We start from the raw sequence: 27,975 nt of genomic DNA on the forward strand, positions 1-27,975 counted from the left end.
AGAACCCAGCTGCTCCCGGGTTGGCAGTGGGGGGCGGGGGCGGGGGAAGCGTGGACCGTGCAGGGGCAGAACCTCCACGTGAACAGGGAGGCTTCTTCCTCTTGAGGACCCCTCCCCAGCGACGCCCCCCCCCCCCCCCCCCCCCCCCCCCCCCCCCCCCCCCCGCCAACTGCACTGCTTTGTCTTTAATGTTCTGACCCAGAGATGAGCGGACAGAAACAGAAACACCTGTGTTACCGACACCAGGTAAATGGCCGGGCCCTTTGCAGAGGGCTTTGTTGTAGACCCAGGGATTCTAGAAGTCACACATGCAGTGTTGGTCCGCTTTTCCAGCTGCCTCCCCATCTAGCTCTGGGCCTGCCTCCACCTTTCTCCTACCATCCGGGTAGATATACCTTAAAGCAAGGTAGCCTGCATGGAACCTTGACTCAGGACTAGAGGGAATGTTCGTTGGACAAAGACTGATAAGTCAACAAGGGGAGAGGAAGTTGGAGGCTGGCCCGAGCCCTACCTGGGGTGCTGGTAAGGCAGGGGAGAGGGTCCAGGGCTAGGGAGAGGCCCTTTCAGGTATCCTGGCTGGTGCTCAGGGAGGAATGCTTTGAGTGTATGACTGGGTGGTCTTTCTCACGGAGTGGTCTGGCCCGGCTCCCGAAAAACTCATCGCGAATTCCTTAACAGAAGGAGCTGCCAACTTGAATAAGTAAACCCAGCTTTGGAGGTCTGTGGGAGCAATCGCGTTTTCCCTTGGCAAGTGGAAAATAAGAATGCTGTCCCTGGGGAGGAGGGGGTGGGGTGGATTTGAGTCTCAGTAGGTGGGTTTGAAGGCCTAGGAGGAAGCTGGGATCAAACAGCTTTGGCACCGATAGGCCTTCCCTTAAATGTGGCCTGAGGCGAAGAAAGATTAGAATAGGAATAAGTTTGGAGCCACCCAAGGTGATGGCTGTGGGAGCCCCCATTCCTGCTTCATCCTCACGACCTCACGACCGGACAGGAGAGGAGGAGGGTCTCCCAACATCAATGGGCTCCCTGGAAATGCCATTTATCTGATTGCTTTCCCTTTTTCTCTCTATGGGCCCCACGGCATCTGAATTCTAACCACGCTTCTTATTTTCAGCGGTTCCCACGGGAGAGACTAGGGGACGTGTGGCAGGAGAAGGGGTGGTCTGGGGAATCTGCGTCGACTAGACGGAGAATGTACTGAGCGCCCACCAAGTGCCAGCCCAACACGTCACCTGTCAGGTAGCTGTCATCAGCCGAAATGCTCACAATAACCCCGGGAGGGAGACACTTCACGAACTGGCCCGAGGTCACGGAATTAGTAAATAGCGGTGTTGGGAGCGGGCCATTGCTTGGCCCTCTCCACTGTGTTCCCTTCGGATGACTGAATGTCCCCTGGGCACTCACCTCGGGCTCGGCGCTGGACAAGAGGGGTGTGTGCGCACAGGTGCACAGACACGCATCGGGCTTCTCATTCTTTCTCTCTCCTCTGCCGAGCTTAGTGACAGAGGGTTGGAGGTCTGGGGTTTCCCTGCTATATTTGCAGCCACAGATTATCTTTCGAAAGTGAAAGAATCTGATGGAGCTTGCGTTTGGCGGGTGAGAATTCCTCTGCTTGTGCCTCCATTCATGCCCAAGCGTGCAGTCGTGTGTTGTGCACATCCCTGGGTGACTGTGTGTGTGTGCGTTTTGGAAGCTGTAAGGGTCCCTCCGTGGACTACTTTGGGTGACATGTAAAGAGAAGTCCCTCCTCTCACCCAACACCCCGGAAAAGGAAGCAGCTGGCCCCGGCAGGCCTTCCAAAGGCTGGGTAATGCCCGGCATAGGGATTCAACCACCAAGAAAGTCAAAAAGGTTACTGACCAGCTTTTCTCCAGGGTCTGAAGCAAGCCAGAAGCGCAGTGGCGATGACCAGCACACCAAGCAGGCTCGCGGACAGCCCGGCAACCAGCCAGTGGGGGCTGTTGGGGGCGGACAAGCCCCAGGTAGGGGTGACCATGAGTGCTGAGGATGAAATTCAGAATTGTACCCCAGATGGACAGAAAGAGGCAGAATGGCTGGCATCAGGGGGGATGGCGTGGCCTGGGGAGCTTTGCAGATGGAATCAGGGATGGCCCCGAGGACGCCAACAAGGACGGGCAGCCGTCTCACCCACCCCCCACCAAGGATCTCCTGTTTTCCCTCCAGGTCCAGTGGACGGATACTCTGAGCAGCGTCCAGGCTCCGTCATGCAGTGCCTGCTATGGGCCCAGCTTCGTGCAGGGTGTGGGTAGGGGGCACACGGAGGGGTGGGACCTGCCCCCTGCCAGCTTGCTGGGGCTCAGAGCCCAGCTCGGGGACAAGACGTACCATCCAGGGAGAGTATCTTGGGCTCACTGGTCTCTCCGGAAACATAATTCTCTGCCCGGCAGGAGTATCTGGCATCCCGCTCTGACGTCACGGTGACCGGGAAGCAGGTGGCTCTTCCATAGGGAGATGAGATGTTCCCTAGGATCTTCCCGTCCAGGTAGAACAAGTACGAGATTGGAGGGGAGCCCTTCTGGGCCTCACAGAGGAGCTCCACCATGGCCCCCACAGCGAGGCCGGTGGGGCCAGGTCTCAGGGTGAGTAGAGGCTGGGACACAGGAACTGGGGCAGCACAGAGAGGGGAGGCTCAGCTGTGCCACCCAGGCTCCTGGCCCCTCCTCCCCTGGGGATCCCTCCCCATAGGCCCACGGGTCCCATTGCCCAAAGCCCAGGCCCCTGGGGAGTGTCTCCCCTCCCTCCCCACTCACCCTGCACCCTGACCTCCAGCTGGGGGCTCTGCTTCTGGGCCACACCACCCTCAAGGGTGGCCCGGCACCAGTAAAGCCCAGAGTCTCTCTCCTGGGCTCCTGGGAGGTAGAGCTCCGGGTGGGGGCCCCAGTCCTGCAAGGTGCTGGCATCTCTGTGGAAGGAGAAGAGGAGCCTCGAGGCCGACTTCTGGGGGTGCAGCTTCGTCTGGCATCTCAGGATCAGCGGGCTCCCCTCACGGAGCTCGGGAGAGGGGACAGCGTTCAGCACAGGAGGCGGGAACGGCTCTGGGGAGATGTGGGCCCAGGCTCAGGGGGGGCCTCCTGAACCCTGAGTCCCCAGAGGCCGGGTCCAAGCCAGAGCGCATCCCAGGTCACAGCCCCACGCCCCACGGGAGACCCTGTCATTGTGTCCCAGGACCCACCTCCCAGCTATGACCCACACCGCCAGAGCCTCTCTGGAGTCCCGAGCCAAAGCCAGAGGGCCGTAGGGGTCAGCTGGTCCCCAGAGGGGAAGGGTCTGGCCCAGACTGGTTCAGGGCACTTCCTTCCCCTGGCTCTAGACGGGGGCCCTGTGGTCACCCGGCATCAGGGGCAGCCAGAGGGACAGCTGCTGACCTCTAGAGACCAGATCCCTGAGCAGCATCCCAGCCCCACCCCCGACCCCCCTGAGCTGGTGACTCACCTTGGACTTGAACCTTGACCAGATCTGAGGTTTGTCTGCCCAGGTATGGGACGTAGGCCACCTTCCCAGTGCAGCTGTACTGGCCGCTGCTTTCCAGGGTAGCTGTCCCCACGGACAGGGACCATCTGGTCTTCGGGTTTTGGAGTAATCTTCCGTCTTTGTAGAACTTCACCTGGGACAGGGCCTTGTTCGTCGATCCATGACATTGCAGAGTCAGGGCATCTCCCTCAAACACGGGGTCTGGCCAGGCTCGGAGGTACAGCCAGGCTGTGAGACATGGGAACAGGGAGGCCCCGGAGCCACACACTGCGTGGGCGTTTTCTCCCTCTGTCCCCACCACCCCCCCAAGCCCGCCTCAGGCCTCCCCCTGGGGACACAGGCTGCTGGATGGCACCTGCTGAGCCGCCCCGCCCCCCAGGCCTTCCTGCCAGACCTGGGTGGGGCCTCTGCTTTCCTCTCCCCTCCCCTCCTCCCCTCCTTCCTCTCCCCTGCCTCTTCTCTCTCTCTACTCCCCTCCCACCCTCTTTCCCCTGCCTCTTCTCTTTGGCCTTTATCCCTTGCACTTCCCCTCTGCTCCTTTTACTTCACCCTTTCGATGTTGCCAAGCTTGGGTCCAGTTGAATTCCTTCCATCCATTGTCCTAACTCCTTCCTTCTCACCCAATCCTCACCTCCCTAGACTGGTTACTTGCCCCCTGGCTCCCCCAGTCAAGCCTTTCTGCAGCGTCCACCTCTGAGAACAGCTGGCCCCGGACCGCCAGCCAGAAGCCAGATGGATGGATGTAGGAAGTGCCCGCCAGGGCTCATCCCTCCTGCCTTCCTTCTCAGGCCCCTGGCCTCCACCTCCTCCCCCAGCAGGGAGTTTCATTTCCACCACGGTCGTGGGGAGGGATCTGTCCTGTCTGTCCTCATTCTTAAAACGCGTTCTATGGCCTGATGTGGACAAGAGAAGAGCTCCCGGGGACCCCAGCCTGGGTCTGTCCCCAGGTCATACTTCTTTGACAAGTCAGACACCATTGGTCCCAGAGAGTCTCAGGAGCCAGGCCTGATAAACTGAGAACAATAATGAAGAATCAGATAGGGACTCGCGGTATATCCTGCCTTTGCCTCAGTCCTCAGGACCCGCCCCTGGAGCCTCACGGGGTGACTGAATGACGAGCCTTGCTTTTACTCCTGTTCTGTCGCGCAGCACTGAGCATGGCTTTGAGTTCTGCCCAGCAGCCCCCATTGCCTCCGGAACCATAGAACATGTCCTTGGAGGTGAAGATGTTCATAGGTCAGGCTACTTCCTACTTGATAGAAAGCCCCGTGAAGGTCAGGATGGACTAGAAGGCAGAAGGAGCTGAGGGTCAAAGCTGCCTTCTCTGAACATACGAGGGATGGAAGGGAGTCCAGGGCCTTGCTGAGTGGAGAATACAGGAGCTCCAGAGCCACCCTGAGAGGGACAGAGGCCAGTGCCACTTACAAGGGAATAGGATGAGCCCCAGAGCCACTTGCTGGGGCTTGAGCCACCTAGAATTATCCTCAGCCTGAGAACAGTGGAGTCCCAGGTCTCATTTCTGCCCGGGTATCAGTCAAGGCTCCTAAGGAATGGGCCTAGTATGCTGTTGTGAAGATGCCTCCGGGGGACCCAGTGGCCCATCAACTAAGTTTTGGTCCAGAGACACACTTGGAGATGGAAGGGACATACACAAGACTCACCACTTTGCCCAACACAGGGAACTGTAAGAGAACAGAGTGATAGAATTAGGGTAAATAATAGAACTTTTTCACAAAGAGGCCTGTCCCCTCAGGCATGGGTGCTCATGTCCATTCAATAAACCAACCACCCAGCCCCCTAAGCACCTACTCATCCAACTACCCAGCTACTCAACCACTCAGCTACCTAGCCATTCAACCACCCACCCAGCCACTCAGTCCCTCAGTCCCTCAACCATTCAGCCATCCAAGCACCAAACCACCTAGCTTTTACGTTGGACCCAGCGCCTGGAATCCTCTGCTCCCTGTCTCTTTCAAATGTCGCTTCCTTAGGTGGTTCTGGGGCCCCCCACTGAAGGACTTCTCCTCAACCCTTATTATAACACCCCACTGTACTATCATCAGAGCACTTATCTCTATTTGAAATTATCGTATTCTTTAAATTGCCTACTTGTTATCAGCTGCCTCACTCTGGGACGTAAGCCCCACGAGGGTGGAGACTTGTTCACGGTCTTGTCACCTATGTCTCGGACCCGTGCCCGGAAGGGTCAGTGTTCAACAAGCATCTACTGAATAAATGCTTTCCTCTGTGTCCAGCCACGTGGGGCAGGGCACGCGACGTGGGAGACACAAGAGTGGACTCTTGCACTAGTGGGTCTGAACGCCTACGAAGAACTCAGAGAGCAGACCTGGCGTTTCCTGCAGCCAGATCTGTCTACGCGGCTCTGGAGAGTAGAGCCTGGAAGTGACGGCTGAGGGAGGTGAGGAATCCCCGGATGGGCGGGTCAGATGGGACGGGTGAGGGGATAACACACAGGCCAGTGCATCACGCACTATGCTTGGAACTTTATATGTGGTATAAATGCTTTTATTTATTTTTTTTAAATGTTTATTTATTTTTGAGACAGAGAGAGACAAGAGCATGAACGGGGGAGGAGCAGAGAGAGAGAGGGAGACACAGAATCTGAGGCAGGCTCCAGGCTCCGAGCTGCCAGCACAGAGCCCGACACGGGGCTCGAACTCATGGACCATGAGATCGTGACCTGAGCCGAAGTCGGACGCTCCACTGACTGAGCCACCCAGGCGCCCCATGGTATGAATGCTTTTAAATGAATGAATATTTGAGGAGCATAGGTGGCCCGGGAAGAGAGGCCAAACCACGAAGTGATGACAGATGAAGTTAGACAGGTATGAAAGGCACAAGGGATGGCATGGGTGGGGGGGGGGTGGGGAGGCACAGCTGGGCGTGACAGTGGTGGAGAGTGTTCTAGACTGCGTGACAAGGGGTGAAGCAGTCAGTGGCATTGGGCGAGCGTGGTCGGGCCAGCCGTCCTCAGGCAGTTACTGTGTCCTTCACACTGACATGTCCTAGGTGCTGTGTAGACAGGGAGGAACGTGGGAATGGCCTTGGGAGGGGTGGGTGAAGACCCTCTCACCAGGGGCTTGAGGTGCGGCTGTTTGGTGTGTTGAATCACTCGCTGTCACCCTTGCTGTCCACGTGGCCTGGGACCCAGACGGAGGTTTTTAGCCTTAGTTCTCCGCTCAGCTCGGGGTTAGCTCAGCCACAGGATCAGTGTGTGCAGAATTATGAGTCTTTCTTATCAACCCTCTATCTCTCACTGGGTCCATCTAAACATATCTCTTGGAAACTTTTTTTTTTTAAGTTTATTTATTTGAGACGGACGGACATAGGACGAGCTGGGAAGGGACCGAGAGAAGAGGAGAGAGAATCTCAAGCAGGCTCCACGCTGCCAGCGCAGAGCCCGACGCCGGGCTCAAACCCATGGAACCATGAGATCATGACCAGAGCCGAAACCAAGAGTCGTGACGCTTAACCGACTGAGCCCCCCAGGGCGCCCCTAAGCACATGTCCTCCCTGGGCTTAGTGCAGTGGGAAACAAGCAGGGTTCGGAGTCACGTGACCTGAACTGGACTCGTGATTCCACCTCTTTCTATGTGAACTTGGACAGATCATTGAAATTCCAATAGCCTTGAATTCCTGGTCCTGTCTACACAGTGGGAGCCGTCACAGCCATTTCTTCCCTGCGGACTGTTTGCGTAGATTACCGTGACCCACCACCTGGAAAAGCGGTTACCGCATTGACTGAAAGCAGAAAGGAGGCCTGACCTCAGAGTGACTAATACCTCGCAGTATAGTGATGTCCCTCTTCCTTTTCCCTTCTCACCCGCAAAATACCTCTGCAGCTTCAAAGTGATGAGTAAACAGGAGTGAGGGCACTGAAGCCCTACAACCAGAGAAGGGGCATCCAGAGAGCACAGAGACACTTCAGATGAGCTTGTGTCCCCAGACCCCATGAGACCTGGGAGCTGTGCCCACAAAGCCAGTGCCTGTAACGAAGGCAGTGGGCAGCGGGACGCGCAGAGGGGCAGCGGCCACGTTACAGCACTTCCTACAAAGAGGGCCATGGGCTGAAGATGAGGCGACAACACAGCCAAGAGCCGCTGTTGAATAAGCTGCACAACAGAGTCCTGGACAATGGAGGCCACAGCCCCGCTGACCTTGGCACTACTCAGGCCACGGTGGGGGGCGGGGAGGGGAAGGCACAGGGCCTGGTCCACTGACAAAGGGCATCGAGCCCAAGCAGACCAGGCTGATGAGCAACGCCAAGAAACCATTCCCCACTCGAGGAAGACACAGCCAAGCAGGGACACAGTAGGTCTCCAAATATTTGATGGGCTAAGTGTAAAAGAGGGAAGAGACTTTCAGGTAAAAGTGAGACTAATTCAGAGGAAATGAGAGAGACCAAGGAAGCAGATTTCAGCAAAGTGTGAGGGACTTTGTCACAATCGAGGTCTAGGACATTGGAATCCGCTGCTTTGCCAAGCTATGGCTTCCGTGGTGCTAGGGGTGGCCGTGACGTGGAAGCCCAGAGACACCTGTCATGGATGGTGTGTGTGTCTACGGGTGGTGGGTTCCAGTCCTGGGGCTGAACCTGGCTGATGCTCAGCTCAGAAGGAAATTAAGTCTCATCTCCTAAACTTCAAATCACCTTTAACGTACGGCCGTGTCCCAGCACGTTCAGGGCCAGGGGCCCCTCGCCTGTCGAGTGTCTGATGGCCAGTAAGAGTAACGGGCACCATTTATTGTGTGAACATGCCCCACCAGGCACTTTAAATGAATTTTATTTTCCAGTCTTACGTGATTAGAACCCAACCAGAGTCCTGCCCGAGGCATCCGGGTGGGATGGAGAAAGCATGAGTCTGGCAACAAGTGGAGTTGGAGTTGTATTTCTGTTTTGCTCTTGTTGCCAGAGCAATTCTACACAAGTTTCTTAACCTTTTTGAACCTCAGTTTCCTCAATTGCTTAATAGGGACAAAAAATACCCACCCAATAAGATTCGAAAGGTTAGATGAGATAATATGTGTACTACTGAGCAGGGTGTTTTCTCTGTCTCTCTGCCCACATCTAAGAGGAAATAGCAGCTGTGCACGTATGGTAACTCTGTTCCTCCACATCTAGCCATGGGGTCTCCATTTTAGGCTGGTCTTCTGGGGTCCCCAAGCATCACGCATGACCCTGTCAAATCTGGGTCCTCCACCACTCTGTCCCCTAGTCAGTCAGCTTTTGACTCTCTCCTCTCTTGCTTTGGTCTTCCCCATCCAGATACTGGGTTCCAAGTTGGGAAACGCTTGGACTTTATCCAGTCAAGTCCAAGGGCTGTTCCTCTTACAAGGTGGTGATTTGCCCATGATAACCTTTCTTCTGGAATATATCCAGGCACTAGGCCATCCTGACCTTGTCCAGTATGACCATTAGACCTTTTCCCTTGTCCAAATGGCCATTTGTAAGCACACAGGGTAACAATGAGGTGGGAGAAGGAAGAGCATTGGGCAGAACAAGTGTTTCTTTACAGGGTCAAATGCCTGCAAATCCTGTCCAGGAAGAGATCACATTTAGGAATGGTTTGCTTTTCTGGTTCAATGAAAACAAACAAACAAACAAACAAACAAACACAAACAAACTATTGGGAACAAGTTTAAAATAAAAAGTAAGTCAACTCAGAAATTGTAACGTGAAACATATGCCCAGAATTGTTCCTTCTAAGTGTGGCAGGGTGATAGTGGCTGAGACTGAGTTGAGTCGGGGAGGCCCAGTGGCCCTCTCCCCACTCTCATAATCCTCTGCCCTTGGAGGACCAGTCCCTTCAGTCTCTGGTGAGGGTGACGGGTGGCCCCTGGGGAGGTAGCTCAAAGAGAGAGATATAGATCAGAGAGAATGGATTTGATTCTTCAAACCATCCCCAAGGACCAGTCAGACCTGAAACAGACCTCCCCACCACAATCCCCAATAGAGAGAGGCAGAAGGAGGATGGCCAGTTTGTAAAGGGCTTGAACACTCCGGGCAAAGCCTCTTAATCAGGTGAGCAGCCTGGACATTGTAGAGTGGTTCTAAAAAAATGCGGAGGTTTCATAAAAATTTATCTTTGATTTCTCCCAAAGTTTATTGATGTATTTTGAGAGAGGGAGAGAGAGAGAGAGTTCAAGTGGGGAGGGGGCAGAGAGAAGGAGAGAGAGAAGCCCAAGCAGGCTCCACACTGTGGGCTCAGAGCCCACATGGGGCTCGAGCTCATGAACCATGAGATCATGTCCTGAGCTGAAATCTAGAGTCAGATGCTTAGCCGACTGAGCTACCCAGGTGCTCCCCAAAATACTTTTTGTAAAATCCCACCTTCTACTGCTGAGCAAAATGCACAGAACTGCGTTTTCCCATTTCCCTGGTCCTCCAGCCCACCTCTGCCCAAAGCCTTCCTTCTTCCATAACTTCATTTTCCTTTTGAGGCAGCCCAATGAGTAACTTAACCTTATTTCATGGGGTAAACATGTGGGTGGGCCTCAGAAGGTGATTTTCTGCCTCCTTAGTTTAGCTCTGATACACTGAAGGCCTGCCTTACCAAGGATCCAGGAAAATGCAATGGGAAACATCAGGGAAGCCCCCCACCACACCCCATGTGCACACACTCATTTCAAGCTCCAGCCATAAAGCCCACTTGAACCTGGAAAGGGGAAATTAGGATTCCCATAAATAATTTACAGTTTTTGGTGCCCAGGAAGTAAAGCCCATGCTCGGTGACTTACCGAAAAACAGCAGAACCCTGCAGAGCAGCATGGGGCCTGGCCTGGCACAGAGCGGGGATACAGGTCCAACCGAAGGCAGACGAGAAGTCGGGGTGGAGGGGAGAGCATCTGAGCCACAGGCCCAGGGGTGGGTGAGTGACCCCTGTGACGTAGGTGGTGTTACTGCTTCGTAGCCTATATAGAGGAAGTGGGGAAGAAACTTCAAAAGTTCAAATTTCCTCTCTGGTTGAGGGGGTATTATTTAAGTGAACTTTCTTCACCATGAAGCATGAAGGAGTCAGGGAATTTACTAGTAAGCACTTTTGAACATTCTCCATGGCTTCGAAAAGCTCATGCTAGTGAACAGGATGGGACACGGCTATGGGAAGATCCAGAGACTACCAGAATTTGTGTGATTTCAGCATCACTTAGCTTGCAAGGCAGCACAGTTCTGGATACACTCAGATCTGTTCTCTACCTTGAGTGACCTCCAGTTCTCCAAGCTTCCCTCCTATCCAAGGAGAAATGTGTTTGGACACTGCAATGAGGTGGAAAAGAGGAATCCTGAAAATGGTCCACAAGACCATCAGAGGAGCTCAGAGATCGATGAGGTCAGAGTAGATCAGGCTAGAGTTCCTGAATCTGAGGTTTTAAGACTGTCAGGCTATTATTTTGAGAACTATGCCTTAAAAAGACACCATTGAGAGAGCAATTAGGCAAGCCGCAGGGTGACAAGATATTTTCAATACATATGACTGAAAAAGGATCCATATCCAGAATATAAGACTTTCTACAAGTCAGTAAGAAAAAGACAGACAACCTACTAGGAAAATGGGCAAGATAATTGGATAGGTAATTTACAAAAGCAGACACCTGAGCGCCGAATAAACAGAAAATGAAGCTTGACTTCATAAATCACTGTAGAAATGCAGATTTAAACTAAATGAAAACACTACATTCCCCATAAGAATGGCTAACACTGTTAAGATAGACAGCCAAGTGCTGGTGAGGATGCAAAGCAGCCAGAACTCTTGTAGACCTCCGGTAGGAGTGTAAATTGGTACAACCACTTTGGAAAACTGCATGGCAAAATCTCCTAAATGGGTTATACGAATGCCCGATAACCCAGCATTTTTGCTTCTAGGTACATACTGAACAGAAATGCATATGTATTGGCACCAAAAGACATACACAGGACTGCTCACTGCAGCATAACTTTTAATAGATAAAAATCTGGAGGGGCGCCTGGGTGGCTCAGTCCATTAAGCATCCAACTTCAGCTCAGGTCATGATCTCATGATTTGTGAGTTCAAGCCCCACGTCGGGCTCTGTGCTGACAGCTCGGAGCCTGGAGCCTGCTTGGGATTCTGTGTCTCCCTCTCTCTCTGCTCTCCCCTGCTCGCATACTCTCTTTCTCTCTCTCTATCAAAAATAAATAAACATTAAAAAAATAGATAAAATCTGGAAGCTACTTAATGAGCCCTCAACAGAGAAGGAGGCCATGAACCCTCATCTCCTCTAAAGACAGAACATGTGAGTTTAAACTGAAGCATGGAGGGCCGGGTTAAATACCAGGAAGCAGTTTCTGAGAGTAAGGTTTTTCTCAGAAGTCTTTAGGTGAGAAGTTCCATAGAGTCTGGAAAGAATTCAGTGTGCTTATTGCCAAAGACAGGAATGGAGAGTGTGACCTTTCTAACTTTTTGTGTTCTAGATTTTCTGATTGACTGGAAATGGGAAACCAATCCGACAATGACAGGCAATTCTGTCATGACTCTGTTGATCGGGAGAGAGGTGCACTTAGCGAGGAAGTAATGTAGGAAACCGGTGTCTTATCCAGTCTCCCTAAGATGTTAACATTTATGCATTTCCCTTACTGTTCTCTTCCCACCAGATCTCTTGGCTTGAGTTGTCTCCACTCCACCTCTGCTCAGCTGCAGGTCCAGAGTGTGGGGCAGCAGCTCTGCAGGGCTGCAGCTAGGGTAGATGGGGCAACCGCAAACGGTCTAGCTTGCAAGCACTTACTGTGCTTTGCATGCAGAACAGTTGAGGCCTCTACCCTAGCTGCTTCTATTTTCGCCAGGTTCTAGCAGTTTGGGCATGTGAACTCTCCCTGACTTCTCACTCTACCCTTGAAGAGTGAGATGTTGCTGCAATTTTATTTTATTTTATCTTATTTTTATTTTTTTAATATTTATTTATTTTTCAGAGAGAGAGAGAGAGAGACAGAGAAAGAGACACACACACACACACACACACAGAGGGAGAGAGACAGCACAAGTGGGGGAGGGGCAGGGAGGGAGAGAGAGAGAGGGAGACACAGAATCTGAAGCAGGCTCCAGGCTCTGAGCTGTCAGCACAGAGCCCGACGTGGGGCTCGAACCCACCAACTGCAAGATCATAAACTGAGCCAAAGTTGGACACTTAACCAACTGAACCACCCAGGAGCCCCAGATGTTGCTGCAATTTTAAAGGTGTTAGTGGGATTTGCTCTCCAAGCTGAGCTGGCTGCATACCATTGCTTTGGGGATGAAGGTGGGCTGCTGCTAGGTTAGGAATTATCCAGAACCCAGACTGGCCTTGAACTGAGATGGAAATGGGTTGGGAGAGGGATCAAAACCCATAATACTAAAACTCTAAGGGAAATTCGGGGTTAAAAGGAGGTGGGGAGGATAATGGGGGCGAGGGAATTCTCATCCAGATGGGTTTATAGACTTCATAGATACATATCAAGCATTGCATCCCCAAATGTCAGAATACACATTCTTTTCAGGTGTGCATGGAACATTCTCCAGGATAGGCCACATGTTAGGCCACAAAACACGTCTTAATAAATCTGAGAAGACTGAAATCATATCAAAAATCTTTTATGACCATAATGGTATGATATTAGGGATCAGTTGCAAGACAAAATTGGAAAAAAACATAAACATGGAGGCTAAACAACATGCAACTAAACAGTCAATGGGTCAATGAGGAAATCAAAGAGGAAATAAAAAATACACTGAGATAAATGAAAATGAAAACAACCTTCAAAAATCATTGGGATGCAGCAAAGGCAGTTCTAAAAGGGAAGTTCATAGCCATGATAGGCTTACCTCAAGAGACAAGGAAAATCTCAAATAAACAATCTAACCTTATACCCGAAGGAACTAGAAAAAGAATAAACAAAGCTCAAAGTTAGTAGAAGGATTGGGGATAATAAAGATCAGAGTGGAAAGAAATGAAACAGAGACAGAAACATAGAAAAGGTCAATGAAACTAAGAGCTGGTTCTTTGAAAAGAAAAGAAAGTAGGTAAAAGTTTGGCCAGACTCATCAAGAAAAAAAGGGAGGGGCCAAATAAATAAAATCAGAAGTTAAAGAGAAGTTACAATTGGCACCATAGAAATACAAAGGGTCATAAGATAGTACTATGAACAATTATATGCCAACAAATGGGACAACGAAAAGGAATGGATTAATTCCTAGAAACATATAATCTTCCAAAAATGAATCATGAAGAAATAGGAAATCTGAACAGACTGATTACTAGTAAGGAGATTGAATCAGTAATAAAAAAAAAAATTCCAACAAAGGTCCAGGACAAAACAGGTTCATGGGTGAATTCTACTGAACATTTAAAGAAGTATTAATACCTACTCTCAAGCTATTCCAAAAAAATTGAAGGGGAAGGAACATTTCGAAACTAATTTTATGAGGCAAGGATTACCCTGATACCAAAACCAGACAGACACCACACACACACACACACACACACACACACACACACACACATTACAGGCCAATATCTCTGATTAACATTAATACAAAAATCCTCAACAAAGTATTAGCAAGCCAAATTCAACAATATATTAAAAGGATCACTCACCATGATCTAGTGGGACTTATTCCAGGGATGCAGAGATGGTTCAATATACACAAATCAGTCAACCTGATACATCACATAAGCAAGATGGAAGACAAAAATCATGATCATCTTGAGCTTGTTCAATATTCACAAATCAGTCAACTGTGATACACCACATTAATAAAAGAAAGGATAAGATCCATATGATGCTCTCAATTGATGCAGAAAAAGCATTTGACAAAATATAGCATCGTTTCTTGATAAAAACCCTGAATAAGGTAGGGATAGAAGGAACATACCTCAACATCCTAAAGGCCATATACAAAAGACCCACAGCTAATATCATCCTCAATGGGGAAAAAGTGAGAGTTTTCCCTGTAAAGTCAGGAACATAACAGGGATGTCCATTCTCACCACTGTTGTTTAACATGGTACTGGAAGTCCTAGCTTCAGCAACTAGACAACAAAAAGAAAGAAAAGACATACAAATTGGCAGGGAGAAGTCAAACTTTCACTCTTCGCAGATGACGTGATACTCTATGTGGAAAACCTGGAGGACTCCACCAAAAACTGCTAGAACTGATACGTGAATTCAATAAAGTCACAGGATCTAAAATCAACATACAGAAATCGGTTGCATTCCTATACACCAATAATGAAGGAGCAGAAAGAGAAGTCAAGGAATAGATCCCATTTACAATTGCACCAAAACCCATAAGGTATCTAGGAATAGGCCTAAGCAAAGAAATGAAAGATCTGTACACCGAGAACTATAGAAAGCTTAAGAAAGAAATTGAAGAAGACACAAAAAAATGGAAAAACATCCCATGCTCATGGATCGGAAGAACAAATATTGTTAAAATGTCTATACCACCCAAAGCAATCTACACATTTACTGCAATCCCTATCAAAATAACACCAGCATTCTGCACAGAGCTAGAACAAACAATTCTAAATTTTTTATGGAACCAGAAAAGACCCCAAATAGCTAAAGTTGAAAAAGAAAATCAAAGCTGGAGGCATCACAATTCCAGACTTCCAGCTGTGTTACAAAGCTGTGATCATCAGGACAATGTGGTACCGGCACAAAAACAGACATATAGATCAATGTAACAGAATAGAGAACCCAGAAATGGACCCACAAATGTATGGCCAACTAATCTTTGACAAAGCTGGAAAAAATATCTAATGGGAAAAAGACAGTCTCTTCAGCAAATTTTGTTGAGAAAACCGGACAACAACATGCAGAAGAATGGAACTGGAGTACTTTCTCACACCATACACGAAAACAAATTCAAAATGGATAAAAAACCTAAACATGAGACAGGAAATTATCAACCTCTTTGACCTTGGCCACAGCAACCACTTACTAGATATATTTCTGGAGGCAAGGGAAACAAAAGCCTCCCTCACTAGGACCTGAAGATAAAAAGCTTCTGCACAGTGAAGGAAACAATCAGCAAAACAAAAAGGCAACTGATGGAATGGGAGAAGATATTTGCAAATGACATATCAGATAAAGGTTAGGATCCAAAATCTAAAGAACTTATCAAACCAACACCCAAAAAACAAATAATCCAGTGAAGAAATGGGCAAAAGATATGAATAGACACATTTCCAGAGAAGACAATTTAGATGGTTAATAGACACATAAAAAGATGCTCAACATCACTCACGATCAGAGAAATACAAATCAAAACCACAACGGATACCACCTCACACCTGTCACAATGGCTAAAATTAACAACTCAGGAAACAACAGGTGTTGGCAAGGATGTGGAGAAAGGGGAACAGTTTGGTACTGCTGGTGGGAATGCAAACTGGTGCAGCCACTCTGGAAAACAGTACAGAGGTTCCTCGAAAAATTAAAAATAGAACTACCCTACAACCTAGCAATTGCACTACGAGGTATTTATCCAAAGAATACAAAAATGCTGATTTGAAGGGGCACATGCGCCCCAATGTTTATTGCAGTGCTATTACAAACAGCCAAATTATGGAAAGAGCCCAAATGTCCATTGATTGATGAATGGAAAAAGAAGATGTGATACATATATGCAGTGGAGTATTACCTGGTAATCAAAAAGAATGAAATCTTGCTATTTGGAACAATGTGGATAGAACTAGAGTGTATTATGCTAAGTGAAATAAGTCAGAGAAAGACAGATACCTTATGATTTCATTCACATGTGGAACTTAAGAAACAAAACAGAGAAGAGAAGGGAAGGAGAAGGAGAAGGGAAGGAAAAATAAGATAAAAACAGAGAGGGAGGCAAACCATAAAAGATTCTTAAATACAGAAAACAAAGTAGGGGTTGCTGGAGGGGTGTTGGGTGGGGCGATGGCCTAAATGGGTGATGGGCATTAATGAGTGAGGGCACTTGTTGGGATGAGAACTGGGTGTTATATGTAAGTGACGAATCATTAAGTTCTACTCTTGAAAACAATGCTACACTATATGTTAACTAACTTGAATTTAAAAAAATAAAAAAATAAGCAAAAAAATCATGATCATCTCAACAGATGCAGAAAAACCATTTGATAAAATTTAACATCCATTTATGATAAAAAAAATCTCAGCAAAGTGGGCATAGAGGGAAAATACCTCAAAATAATAAAGACCATTTATAAGCAACCCACAGCTAACATCATACTTAACAGTAAAAAGCTGAAAGCTTCTCCTCTAAGATCAGGAAAAAGACAAGGATGCTCATTCTCACCATTTTTATTCAACGTATTATTGGAAGTCCCAGCAACAGCTATCAGACAAGACGGAGAAATAAAAGGCATCCAAATTAGAAAAGAAGCAACACTGTCACTATTTGCATAGATGTAGAAAATCCTAAAGATTCCACCAAAAAGCTATTAGCACTAATAAATGAATTCAGTAAAGTTGCAGAATACAAAATAAATACACACAAATCTGTTGCATTTCTATACACTAATAAGGAACTATCAGAAAGAGAAATTAAGAAACCAATCCTATTTATAATTACATCTAAAAGCATAAAATACCTAGGAATAAATTTAACCAAGGAGGCAAAAGACCTATACACTGCAGACTCTAAAACATTGATAAAAAGAACTGAAGAAGACACAAATAAATGGAAAGATGTATTGTGCTCATCGATTGTTAAAATGTCCATGCTACGCAAAGCAATCTAGAGATTTCGTGCAAGCCCTATCAAAATACTGATGGTGTTTTTCCCAGAACTCGAAAAAATAATGCTAAAATTTGTATGGAACCACAAAAGTCCCTGAAGAGCCAAAGCAAATTGAGGAAAAACAAAGTGAGAGACATAATGCTCACTGATTTCAAATGATACTACAAAGCTACAGTCATCAAAACAGTATAGTACTCACACAAAAATAGACAGAGGGCAGTGGAAGAGAATAGAGAGCCCAGAAATAAACCCACGCTTTGTCAAGTTAATCTTTGACAAAGGAGGCAAGAACATACAATGGGGAGAAGACAGTCTCTTCAATAAACCATGCTGGGAAACTGGACAGCTACCTGTAAAAGAATGAAACTGGACCACTTTCTTATACCATACACAAAAATAAACTCAAAATGGATTAAAGACTTAAATGTACAACCAGAAACCATAAAACTCCTAAAGGAAAACACAGGTAGTCAGCTCTGGGTCATTAGTCGTAGCAATGTTTTTTGGGATGTGTCTCCTCCAGCCAGGGCAACAAAAACAAAAGAGTTTGACTACATCAAACTAGAAAGCTGCACAGCAAAGGAAACCATCAACAAAATGAAAAAGAAACCTACAGGGAGAAGATACTTGCAAATGATATAACTGATAAGTGGCGAATATGCAACATATATAAAGAACTCGTACAACTCAATACGTAAAAGATACGAACAATCTAATTTAAAAATGGGCAGAGGACCTGAACAGACATTTCTCCAGAGAAGACATCCCAATGGCCAACAGACACATGAAAAGATGCTCAGCATCACTCATCATCAGCGAAACGCAAATCAGAACCACAACGAGATACCACCTCACACCTGGTTGGAAGGGCCCTCTCAAAAAGAGAAGAAATAGCCAATGTTGGCGAAGATGCAGAGAAAAGGAAATCTTCACGTACGGTTGGTGGGAATGCTGACGGGTGCAGCCGCTGTGGATGACCCTGTAGGATGACCATCCTCAAAAAATTGAAAATAAAAAGACCTTACAGTCCAGCAATTCCACTTCTGGGTATTTATCTGAAGAAAACCAACACGTTAATTTGAAAAGATACATGCAACGCTATGTTTATTGCAGCATTATTTACAAGAGCCAAACTATGGAAGCAACCTAAGTGTCCACTGACAGACGAAGGGACAAAGAAGCTGTGGTATATATACCCACTGGAGTCTTACTCAGCCATAAAAAGAAGGGACTCTTGCCATTTGTGACAACGTGGGTGGACCTAGGGAGCATCATGCTAGATGAAATAAGTCAGAGAAAGGCAAACGCAGTGCGTTTTCACTTGCATTTGAAATCTGAAAACTGAAACAAATGAACAAGGACAACAACAAACCTGAAACAGAAAAAAACTCAGAAAGACAGAGAAGCGTCCGGTGGCCGCCAGAGGGGGAGGAGGTGGGCAAGATAGGGGAAGGGGACTAAAAGGCACACACTTGAGGTTATAAAATAAATACGACAGGGGTACCATGTGCAGCATGGGGGATCCAGTTAACAGGTCGTAACAACTCGGTGTGGCAACCACAGATGGCGATCACTTCATAATGTCTAGGACTGGTGACTCCCTAGGTCGTGCACCTGAAACTAATATAATTTTGTTTGTCAACTACTCTTCAATTTGTTAATTTATTTTTTGAGAGGGGGGCGGGTGGTGATGAGCAGGGGAGGGGCGGAGAGAGAGAGGGAGAGAGAGAATCTCCAGCAGGCTCTGTGCTGTCAGTGCAGAGGCCGACGGGGGGTTCCATCCCACGAACTGTGAGATCATGACCTGAGCCGAAGTCGAGAGTCGGACGCCCAACCGACTGAGCCATCCAGCAATCCCACTTCAGTTTTAAAAGTGGTGGTGGGGGGTGCTTAAACCTCAGTGTCCCCATCACTCAGGGTCAGCCGTGAGGGACAGTGGGTGTTGAGGACCAGAAGGTCAGTCCCACTCATAGGAGGTTGGGGGGAGAGAACCACAGCCCAGATTAGGGGCAGCTCTGGGTGCAGAGACAGCGTGTTGGGCCCTGGAACTACCCATCTGAGCTTAAATCCTCGCTCTGGACCCCAACCCGCTGAGGGCCGGGCTGCGATTACAACCTCTGTGCATGTCCGGGTCCTTACCTCCGGTGGATGCATGGTTACCCTTGCATCGTAGGGTTGTTGTGAAGGTTCCGTGAGACAAAAACGTGAGAGGCCCCTGGTGCTGCCAGAGCTTTCTGTGGCCGTGGAGCTGTTCTCTGGGCTGTCTGACCAGAGAGGGAGCCAGCCCGGAAGCCTTGAGCCCCCGACCCTGCCTCCCCCGTCGGCTTTTACTAGCGCGTCCCAGAGAGGTGGGGTGATGTGTGCGAAGGTACTCAGCCACGAAGCCTGCCAGGATCCGGGCAGCATCCCTGGCTGCGACCAGAGGCCCAAGGCAAGACCCAGAGCCATTTCCTGAGTCTGAAAAACAGCAAGCTGCAGAAAGGGATCGAAAGCCTAGTCCTTAGGACAGAAGCTGGGAAGACCAGGAGTCGATGAGGATGGAACCGGACGGAGGACGGAGGTCCGAGCTGGTCTGTAGGGGGAGGACTCGCCGGGAGACATCTGGTCACCACACTCTCCCTCCCCGCCTTGCTCTCCTTCCTTCTAGCAGCTGCTGGAGAGAGGCCGAGGGACCCGTGGAGAGAGCGTATCAGGTCTGCAGCGACCCCTTGTGGCCACATGGACAGCAGGGAATTCGTCCTGGAAGGTGGCTCGCCACCCACCCAGCTTTCTTTGTTCAGCTCTTGGTCAGTGCGCAGCCCAGCCCTGCCTGGGGAGCTCGGGAAGAGACGGGCTTATACTCGGTACAATCTTTGTGCTTCTTTACCTTTTTTTTTTTTTTTTTTTAACGTTTATTTATTTTTTGAGAGACAGAGAGAGACAGAGCGGGGGAGGGGCAGAGAGCTAGAGGGAGTCACAGATTCCGAAACAGGCTCCGGGCTCTGAGCTGTCAGCACAGAGCCCGACGTGGGGCTCAAACCCACAAACTGCAAGATGGTGGCCTGAGCCGAAGTGGGGCTGAGCCACCAGGTGCCCCTTTCAGTAGTTCCTAAATGCCTCCATTATTCTATTTTGTCACAATGCATCATGATTGTTTCATTGCCTTTCTCGACTTCTAGGCCGTGACCTCCTCAAAGGCGAGGCTAAGTCTACTTCCTGTCGGTGTCTCCAGGCCGCGCACGCTATGAGCTTCTAGACACATCGAAGTGTAACCGTCAGGAGTTCTGGAATCAGAAAGATCCGGGCTCTAATCCAGATTCTGCCGCTTCTTAAGTAGGGGACCCCGGGCTGCGACTTAGTGTCACTGACCTCCGCTGTACAACCGGTCAGATTTCTAGTATCACAGGGGGGATTACATTTCCACACACGCAGCATCTGGACTCCCGTCCCTCCGCCTGAGAGTGAATTCCGCCCCCACGTGTTCTTAGGCGCCGTGGACTTCCAGGGCCACACTAACTCTCTGTCTAGGCCTATCTGGCGGGCAGGTTCCCGTTGTGTTTGCTTGTGTGCTCCCGTTGTTACCGCAGACGACCCCGTCCGTCCTTAAACACGGGGCACGGGGACACCAGGACGCCTATCCTGTTTTCCTCCCCATTCCCTGGCTTCTCCTTCCCGCACTCTCAGCCTCCCTCCTCTGGGAGCTTTAGATGAGTTCTACAGACCCAGGCCCCAGGGCCCTTGCTCTCTCTATGTTCTCTCCCTAGCTATTCTCATCTGTGACCATGGGTCTGAATGATGGCCTCTAAGGCAAGAGTCCCAAATGTGTCTTTCCAGAGAAGGCGGTAACCCCCTGTTTCAGGACGTGAACCAACTTACCTGGGGGCTAAGCTGTCATGGGCGCGCAGGACTTGAAAAGTACGGACGTGCCGAGGGGATTCACACGGAGGCGGATCTCGGGGTGGCGATTCAAAGGAGCAACGCAGGCTAAGTGGGCCTCCTGCCCAAGAAAGTGACCGTCCCCTCCCGTCACGGAGGAAGGAATACGGGTGGTGAATTATTTGGTTGTCAGGCTAACTCAGAGTCAACCAAGCGCCTTTATGTCGGAAAACCTCGCCTAAGATCCGCTAGCGTAGAAATACACACAGCGCCATGCTTCCCAGTCCGTCTGGCTGTGTGGCACCTGGAGAAAATCACATTGCAACGGAACACCGGGTGACGGGATATCACGCGTGGGGGGCTCGGAGGCTCCTTAAACTCCGCCTGTCAAGACCGCACCCAGCCTCTGCCTCCCAGCCTGGTTCTTTCCTGATGCTTCCTGCGTTGGTCGGTCAGCAGCACCACTCACCACCCTGCTGTGCAAGTCAGAAACCTGCTGTCACCACTCTGATTTGCCCCAAAGTGCAAATTAGCTCAGCAAAAATGTTCCCATGAATGGCACCTTTGGGATAGCAGCTATCGTGTGTGTGTGTGTGTGTGTGTGTGTGTGTGTGTGTGGAGAGAGAGAGCACATGCTTTGTATTTCTGTTGTTCGTACTTTCCCCACCGCCTGCCCCCACTGCCAGTCTGGCTAAAATCCTGGTAACGTTCCAGATTTCAGTTTATAGAACATTCCCGCACCACCCCAGCCTGACCGCGGTGCCCCACCCAGCTGGGTCAGGTGCACACGCATCCTGTCCCCGCTCTTAGCACGTCCATCCCGCATGCGTGGCCTCTCACACGCATGTCCCCAGGACCGCCGGCTTGCCGAGGGCACGGCCGTGTTTGTCTCGTGCTTTTCTGTACCCTCAGCGTCTGGCACGGCTGTGGGTGGAGACTGAGACGGGAAGCCGACCCCGGGGGGCCCTGCTCCCGTGCAGGTGCTGTGGGAGGGCTGCTAACTGGGGTCTCACGGGCTCTCCTTCAGGCCTTCCCACCCTCTCCTTCTCTTATTCCCAAATCAGTGGATCTTAGGTGAGATTCCCCGGCATAAGGGTGCTTGGCTGACCCTGAGTGAGCCTGGCATCCAAACAATTCAATACCTTTGCTCCTCGCTGGTGGTTCTGCCACTCAGTCTGCAGCTTCTGTCTCTGCTCTGCCGTCCGTCATGTATGCCTGTGACATTCTTCCCTGCCCGTGTGGTCCTGGCAGCATGTGACTGGTGTTCAGGTGTGCTCCAGGGAGGACAGCCCGGACCTGAAGCCTCGGGTCACCAACAACAGACTTAGAAAGTAGGTCGGGCGCCCGGGTGGTTCAGTCCGTTAAGCTTCCGACTCTTGATATCTGTTCAGGTCATGATCTCATGGTTTGTGAGTTCAAGCCCCGCCTCTGGCTCCGAGATGGCCTGCTTGGGATTCTCGCACTCTCTCCCCTTCTCTCTCTGCTCCTCCCCCCTCCCAAAATAAATAAAAAGAAAGAAAGTAGGGAGGAGCCCTGCCCAGAATGGACGGAGCTGCTTTCTTCCCTGGAGATGGGAGAAGAAAAGCATACATAATTCAAGTGATGAATTGGATTGTTTTGGGTTCTCTGTTTACCACCGTCAAACATAATCTATTTCACGCATTTATACAGAATGCATAAAATAGGTCAGACTTCATGTTTTGCGGTTTGCTCATTTTCTCCTCCAGTTCCCTGGGCCGACGCGGCCCCCACGTGGAAGCGGAAAGGCCGGAAGCCGTGCGTGCTTAGAGGCGGTGGATGAAGGATTTCACATGCTGGGCCCCGGGTTAGATGCCGGTGAGCAGGCACAAGCTGTCAAGAGGCCAGGAGATATTTGGGAAGGAGTGTGGCATTCGGGGTCAGACAGGAACCCCAGCTTGGCTGCATCCATAGAATTCGGATCTCATCCTCCTCCCTCCCGCCATCCGTCCCTCTCGGTGCTGATGTGCGGGGGCGCCCAGACGTCATCCCTGATGAGACAGCCTCTCCCTTGGCCTCACTCGTTCCTTCCAACTCCCACCCCACCTCACTCCTCCCTTTGCTGCCCGGCTTCCCCAGGTGGCCCACATCTACCGCGTCCTCTGCTGGAGTCACTCCCCGTCCCGTCATGGAGGGTCTGGCTCCACTGGCCACACCTCTCAACTGACTGTGCCCCAGTCCCAAGGCTTTAAACAACGCGTGGTGGCCCCCAAATCCCTGACCGACTGACCTCGCGGGTGGACTCGAGGCTGGAATATACGGGAAGGCTCTCCCCCTCCCCTTGGGTAGCTCTCGGACACCTGCTGCGCCCTGTCCTTCTTGGTGGCAGTGGACCAAGACGCCCACCGCCCTTTGCAGCACCCCTGCCCCCCTCCTCCTCGGTGGCCTCGCCTCAGCAGACACCGCCAGCAATGACTCCAACAGAAACTCCGGGGTCACCTGGATCTCGCCCCCAGTTCCACTGGCTCCTCTCCGAAGTGTGCCTCAGACCCCCTTTTCTCTCCCCGTCCTCGCCGGCCCTGCCTCCGGGGACCCTCCACGGTTTTTGCCTACGCTGCTGTGAAAGCCTCTTAAATTCTCTTCCCGGACTCTGCTCTGGCCTCCCATGGGTGTCACACACAGAAGAAAGAAGTGACCTACTCAGAACATAAACAGACACAATGTCAACACGCCTCTGCTTAAAACTCCCACTGTGCCTCCACCTCCAGAGCATCAAACATACCCCTTTGTGTCATGCCCCGCAGGCTGGACCCTGTCTGCCTCTCAGGCCTCCTGTGAGGCCGCGGCCTTCTGTCTGTGCGTCCGTGTGGGGGGTGAGGGGTGTGTGTCCTTCAGTTCTTCGAGCAACTTCCAGCTCCTTCCTCCTCAGGGCCTCCTCTTTGCTCTTCCCCTCGCCTCTGGGCTCTGCCGTGTGTGTGCACAATGGCATCGAACATTCTGGAAGGCAGAGCAGGTGACACAGACACCTGGGTACCCACCATCCAGCTCTATTACTTTGAATACAGTAATACGGAATCAGCCGAGGCCCCGCCCCCACCCCCGCTGTGCCTTCCAGAAGTCACCCCTGAATTTGGTATCTGTCGTTGCCCTCTCTCTTTTTGTACTTTCACGACACGTATTTGTCCCTCAACTATATCTAGTGTTTGGGGCACATGTAAAGTTGATGCAAATGATATTTTATTGTGGGAGGATCGGGTATGGCTCGGGAGATGGGTCCGCGCTGACGCACGTGGCTCTAGCTGTCACTGCCACCTTGGCCCTCATTTCATCGGATACCTACGTCTAACTTTATCGATTCTCCTAATGATGGATAGCGGTGACAGTTTTCGATTTTTGGCCATCTTAACCGCAGCTGCAAAGAACATTTGTACACGTCTCCTTTGGCACGCATTTGAGTTTCCCTAGGGTAGACCCTTAAAAGCAGCATTTCAGAAGAAAAGCGGACGCGCCCCTCCAACTCGGCCAGGCGGCGCCAGGTGTTCATCCCCGCGGTTGCACCTGCCGGGGCCTGGGCGCCGTCGGGGCTGCCGCGCTCGGACGCGCCGCCAGGGGGCGCAACGACGCGCGCCGCCGCCTGGGCCGCGCCTGCACCTGCTGGTGCCCCACGGAGGGCCCGATCCCAGAGAAGCGAAGGCGCGCGCTCTGTGGCCCCGGGTCGCTGAGGGGGGAGGGGGGGATGTGGCCTTAATCCTTCTTTCAACCAACTCTTTTCGAAAGTGAAAGCAATACAGAACAAAAACTTCCCCACCTTGAACTAAAACTGTATATAAAGGACCCAGGATGTGAAAACACACATCTGTGTGTTTCACACCCGGAAAGTACAATGCTAGCATCTTAACGTATATATTTGCTTCAGATGTTTTCTTTTTAGGAAATTTAACATTCCAGAGTTTGCTTGGAGTTCTCCTCCCTAGTCCTTCACTTAAACTCTCCCCCACACCCCACCCCTCCAGCAGGCAGCTAAGCCCCTGGGTTTGAGCAGTGGCTTAGCCAAAGCATTAATTTCATAACACAGGTATGTATCCATAAGCAATTATATAGTAGTGTTTGCCTTTATTCACACAAATGGTTCTGTACCTAATATTCTGCAAGCTTCTTTCTTTTTAAAAAAATTTTTTTAACGTTTATTTATTTTTGAGACAGAGAGAGACAGAGCATGAACGGGGGAGAGTCAGAGAGAGAGGGAGACACAGAATCCGAAACAGACTCCAGGCTCCGAGCTGTCAGCACAGAGCCCCACGCGGGGCTCAAACTCACGGACCGCGAGATCATGACCCGAGCCGAAGTCGGACGCTTAACCGACTGAGCCACCCAGGCGCCCCTGCAAGCTTCTTTCTTATACACCCAACACTGGTCCCACGGCATAGCCACGTCCACGCCTGTGTATTCAGTTCAGTGTTCATCCGTTCTCCTAACGACATCTTTTAAAAATGTTTTCAGGTTTTGGCCATTCAAACAATGCTGTATATACACTCCGTGAGGGTGGAGATTTTCGTGTTTTGTTCACGCTCGGTTTTGAGCTCCTAGAAGTGTGCGATATGCTAGGTGCTCAGCACATCTGTATCGAGATTAATGAATAAACGAACAGCCTCACACATGTTTCTAGGCTCACATGCAGAATTTGCCCAGAATGTACATACCGACGTGAAGTGGCTGGAATTTCCAGGTGAGCTGGCCACATGACTCTCTGAAGAGTATTGGAGCAATTTACATACCCCGCCCCCCCCCCCCCCCCCCCCCCCCCCAGCAACTTGCAAGCTCCCGTTCTCCCAGCCGTGCTAACTCTGGTGCTTTGAGACTTTGGTGTATGTGTGTCCAGCTTGACCTATATAAACTCATATCTTATTGCCGCTTTAATTTGCACTCCCCTAATTCCTTTCCAACCCCCCCCCCCCATGATTTCCTCTGTGGCTTCTGGGTTATCAGATGAGCAGAAGTGGATTGGGGCGGGTTGAAGGTCAGTCACCCTCAAGCTCTCAAGGGTGCAGCCTGACGCCTGCATCGTGGGCCTGGAGGTCTCTCCACGCATCCCCAGCCTCCTTCCCTTCCCGGAGGGTTTTGAGTGCACCTGCCAGGCCAGACCCAGGACCCGCAGGACCGAGGAGTAAAGTGTGCAGACTTAGGCTCCCGTGTGGGGCAGGAGAGGGCTCCCTGGGTGCCCGTGCTGGTCTGTTCTTCTCCAGGCCCCCAGGTGGGGCTCAGGGGTACTCTGGTGTTCACAGCTGCCTCAACTCCACTGAAAATCTGCGTGTTCCTGCGCTGGGGGCGGGGGCGGCCTTTGGAGCCCCCGGCACTGCCCCTCCTTGGCAAGCACGGTGCCCTGAACCTGTGGGAGAACATAGCATCTGGTCTGTTTGCTCGTCTATACTTGACAAATTGACCACCACTTGACAAAAGGAAGAAAGTATGAAGGTCAGGGGACAGACATCACGGGAGGGGTGGGGAGCAGGGGAAAGTTTGAGCTCATGGGGCACCCTTGGCCTTGGGGCACTAGGGAGACACGCCAGGGCACTGGACTGAATGCAGAATTGGGGCCACCACCGCTGCGGACCTTAGAATAGGGTCAGTTGGCTTAGGGCAGCGGCCCGAGATTTAAAACGCGACACCAGCGACTTGGCCAGGGCGGTGGCTGCGCGGGAGCGGGTGCCAGCCGCCGTGGGAAAGACACGCACCTCTAGCACGCGGGCGCGACACTCCCTTGAGGTCCTTTGGCATTTGAAAAGCATTAAAAGTCATAACCCGCAAGCCCAGAGGCTGGAACAACCCCTTTACACTCTCTGGCAACGCGTTAACGTCATTAACTTTCAGCAAGCGGGGAAAGCGGGTTCTTACTTAACTCGCATCTTCTGAAACGTCGTAAGGATCAGCAGCGGTGAGGCCTTGTCTCTCTTTGGCCGGCGTGAAATCACAAAGCACCGCAGCGCCGCCCGGCGACGGGGCCCTGCTGTCGCGCGGAACTGAAGAAAAAACGCGGAGCCCGGCGGGGTGGCCTCTGCTCAGAGGCCTGCGGCGCCTGCGCACTGGCGATCGGATGCAACCCACCCAGACCCTCCGGCAGGAGTGTCGTCGGCCCCTTCACCGACCGAATCTACCCACGTGTGTTCCGCCGCCCGCTCGGGGAGGTTTTAGCTCCTCGGCGCCAGTCGGCTCCCTGTGCACCGCCCTGTGCCCATCTTTCCGTCACACTTCGGGTCACGCGTGCCACGGATCCGCCACTAGACGATATGCCCCGGATTATTCTTCCCGGTTCTGCGTCTCGGGGCAGGTACCCGGTCAGTCGGTTGCCACGTGTTTACGGAGCACCCGGGGTTCCAGGCATTGTGCTGGGCGCCGGCAGCATGGGCGAGGTCCCGACACTCTAGTAGGAGAGAGAGACAATGAAAGGAATCATAGGTGAGCAAGGGCCCGTGAGGGAGAAGGACAGATGCTTCGGGAATATGTGTGAGCGTATGTGGGGGCGCTTGGAAACCTTTTCCCAAGAAACGGTTTTAAACCGAGACCAAGGGGGGGGGGCGGGGGCGGGTGTTGGGAGCTGGGCACAGTTGGGGACAAAGCCTCGCTGGCAGAGGGAACAGCACCCCCCCAGGCTGTCACGGGCAGAGCGCGGGATACCTGGTCGTGCGCAAGACGGGGTCAGCTCAGCAGGCAGGGTGGCCCAAACCTTACGCTTTCCCAAGGTCGTCAGGCCTGCCCCTCAACTGGCTCCTGTGAGGTGATCTCTGAGCTCTTGAAACATCCTGCCTCATAAGGACGTCTTTGGGCACCTGAGACCAAGCCAGGCTGCTTGGGGCCGGGCGGCCTCACTCTGCCCTCTGGGGCTGCAGACCGAGCGAGCGGCGAAGGTCAGTCACACCGGGGCTGCGTG

General features: G+C 51.1%; 1 protein-coding gene across 1 annotated transcript; it reads right to left on the reverse strand.

Annotated features, from left to right (window-relative positions):
• Positions 1 to 1,852: 1,852 nt before the first annotated feature.
• Positions 1,853 to 23,240, reverse strand: LOC122211557 (Fc receptor-like protein 6). Its single transcript, XM_042924790.1, has 6 exons — positions 23,162 to 23,240; positions 5,154 to 5,216; positions 3,454 to 3,720; positions 2,772 to 3,056; positions 2,347 to 2,625; positions 1,853 to 2,001 (listed from the first exon to the last, which is right to left on the reverse strand). Exons 1-6 carry the CDS (start codon positions 23,238 to 23,240, stop codon positions 1,853 to 1,855), a joined length of 1,122 nt encoding a protein of 373 aa, XP_042780724.1.
• Positions 23,241 to 27,975: the final 4,735 nt, after the last annotated feature.

This window comes from Panthera leo, chromosome F3 (assembly GCF_018350215.1).
Source record: "Panthera leo isolate Ple1 chromosome F3, P.leo_Ple1_pat1.1, whole genome shotgun sequence".
NCBI classification, from domain to species: domain Eukaryota; kingdom Metazoa; phylum Chordata; class Mammalia; order Carnivora; family Felidae; genus Panthera; species Panthera leo.

What these genes read in the sequence shown, in the direction of transcription:
- LOC122211557 (XM_042924790.1), bottom strand. Translation starts at nt 23,240, where the DNA reads ATGACGGGACGGGGAGTGACTCCAGCAGAGGACGCGGTAGATGTGGGC. An exon ending in GCCGGGCAGCAAAGGGAGGA is followed by an intron (nt 5,217 to 23,161) that starts GTGAGGTGGGGT and finishes TTTGTGAAAAAG; the next exon opens with TTCTATTATTTACCCTAATT. An exon ending in CAAGATACTCTCCCTGGATG is followed by an intron (nt 2,002 to 2,346) that starts GTACGTCTTGTC and finishes TTTCATCCTCAG; the next exon opens with CACTCATGGTCACCCCTACC.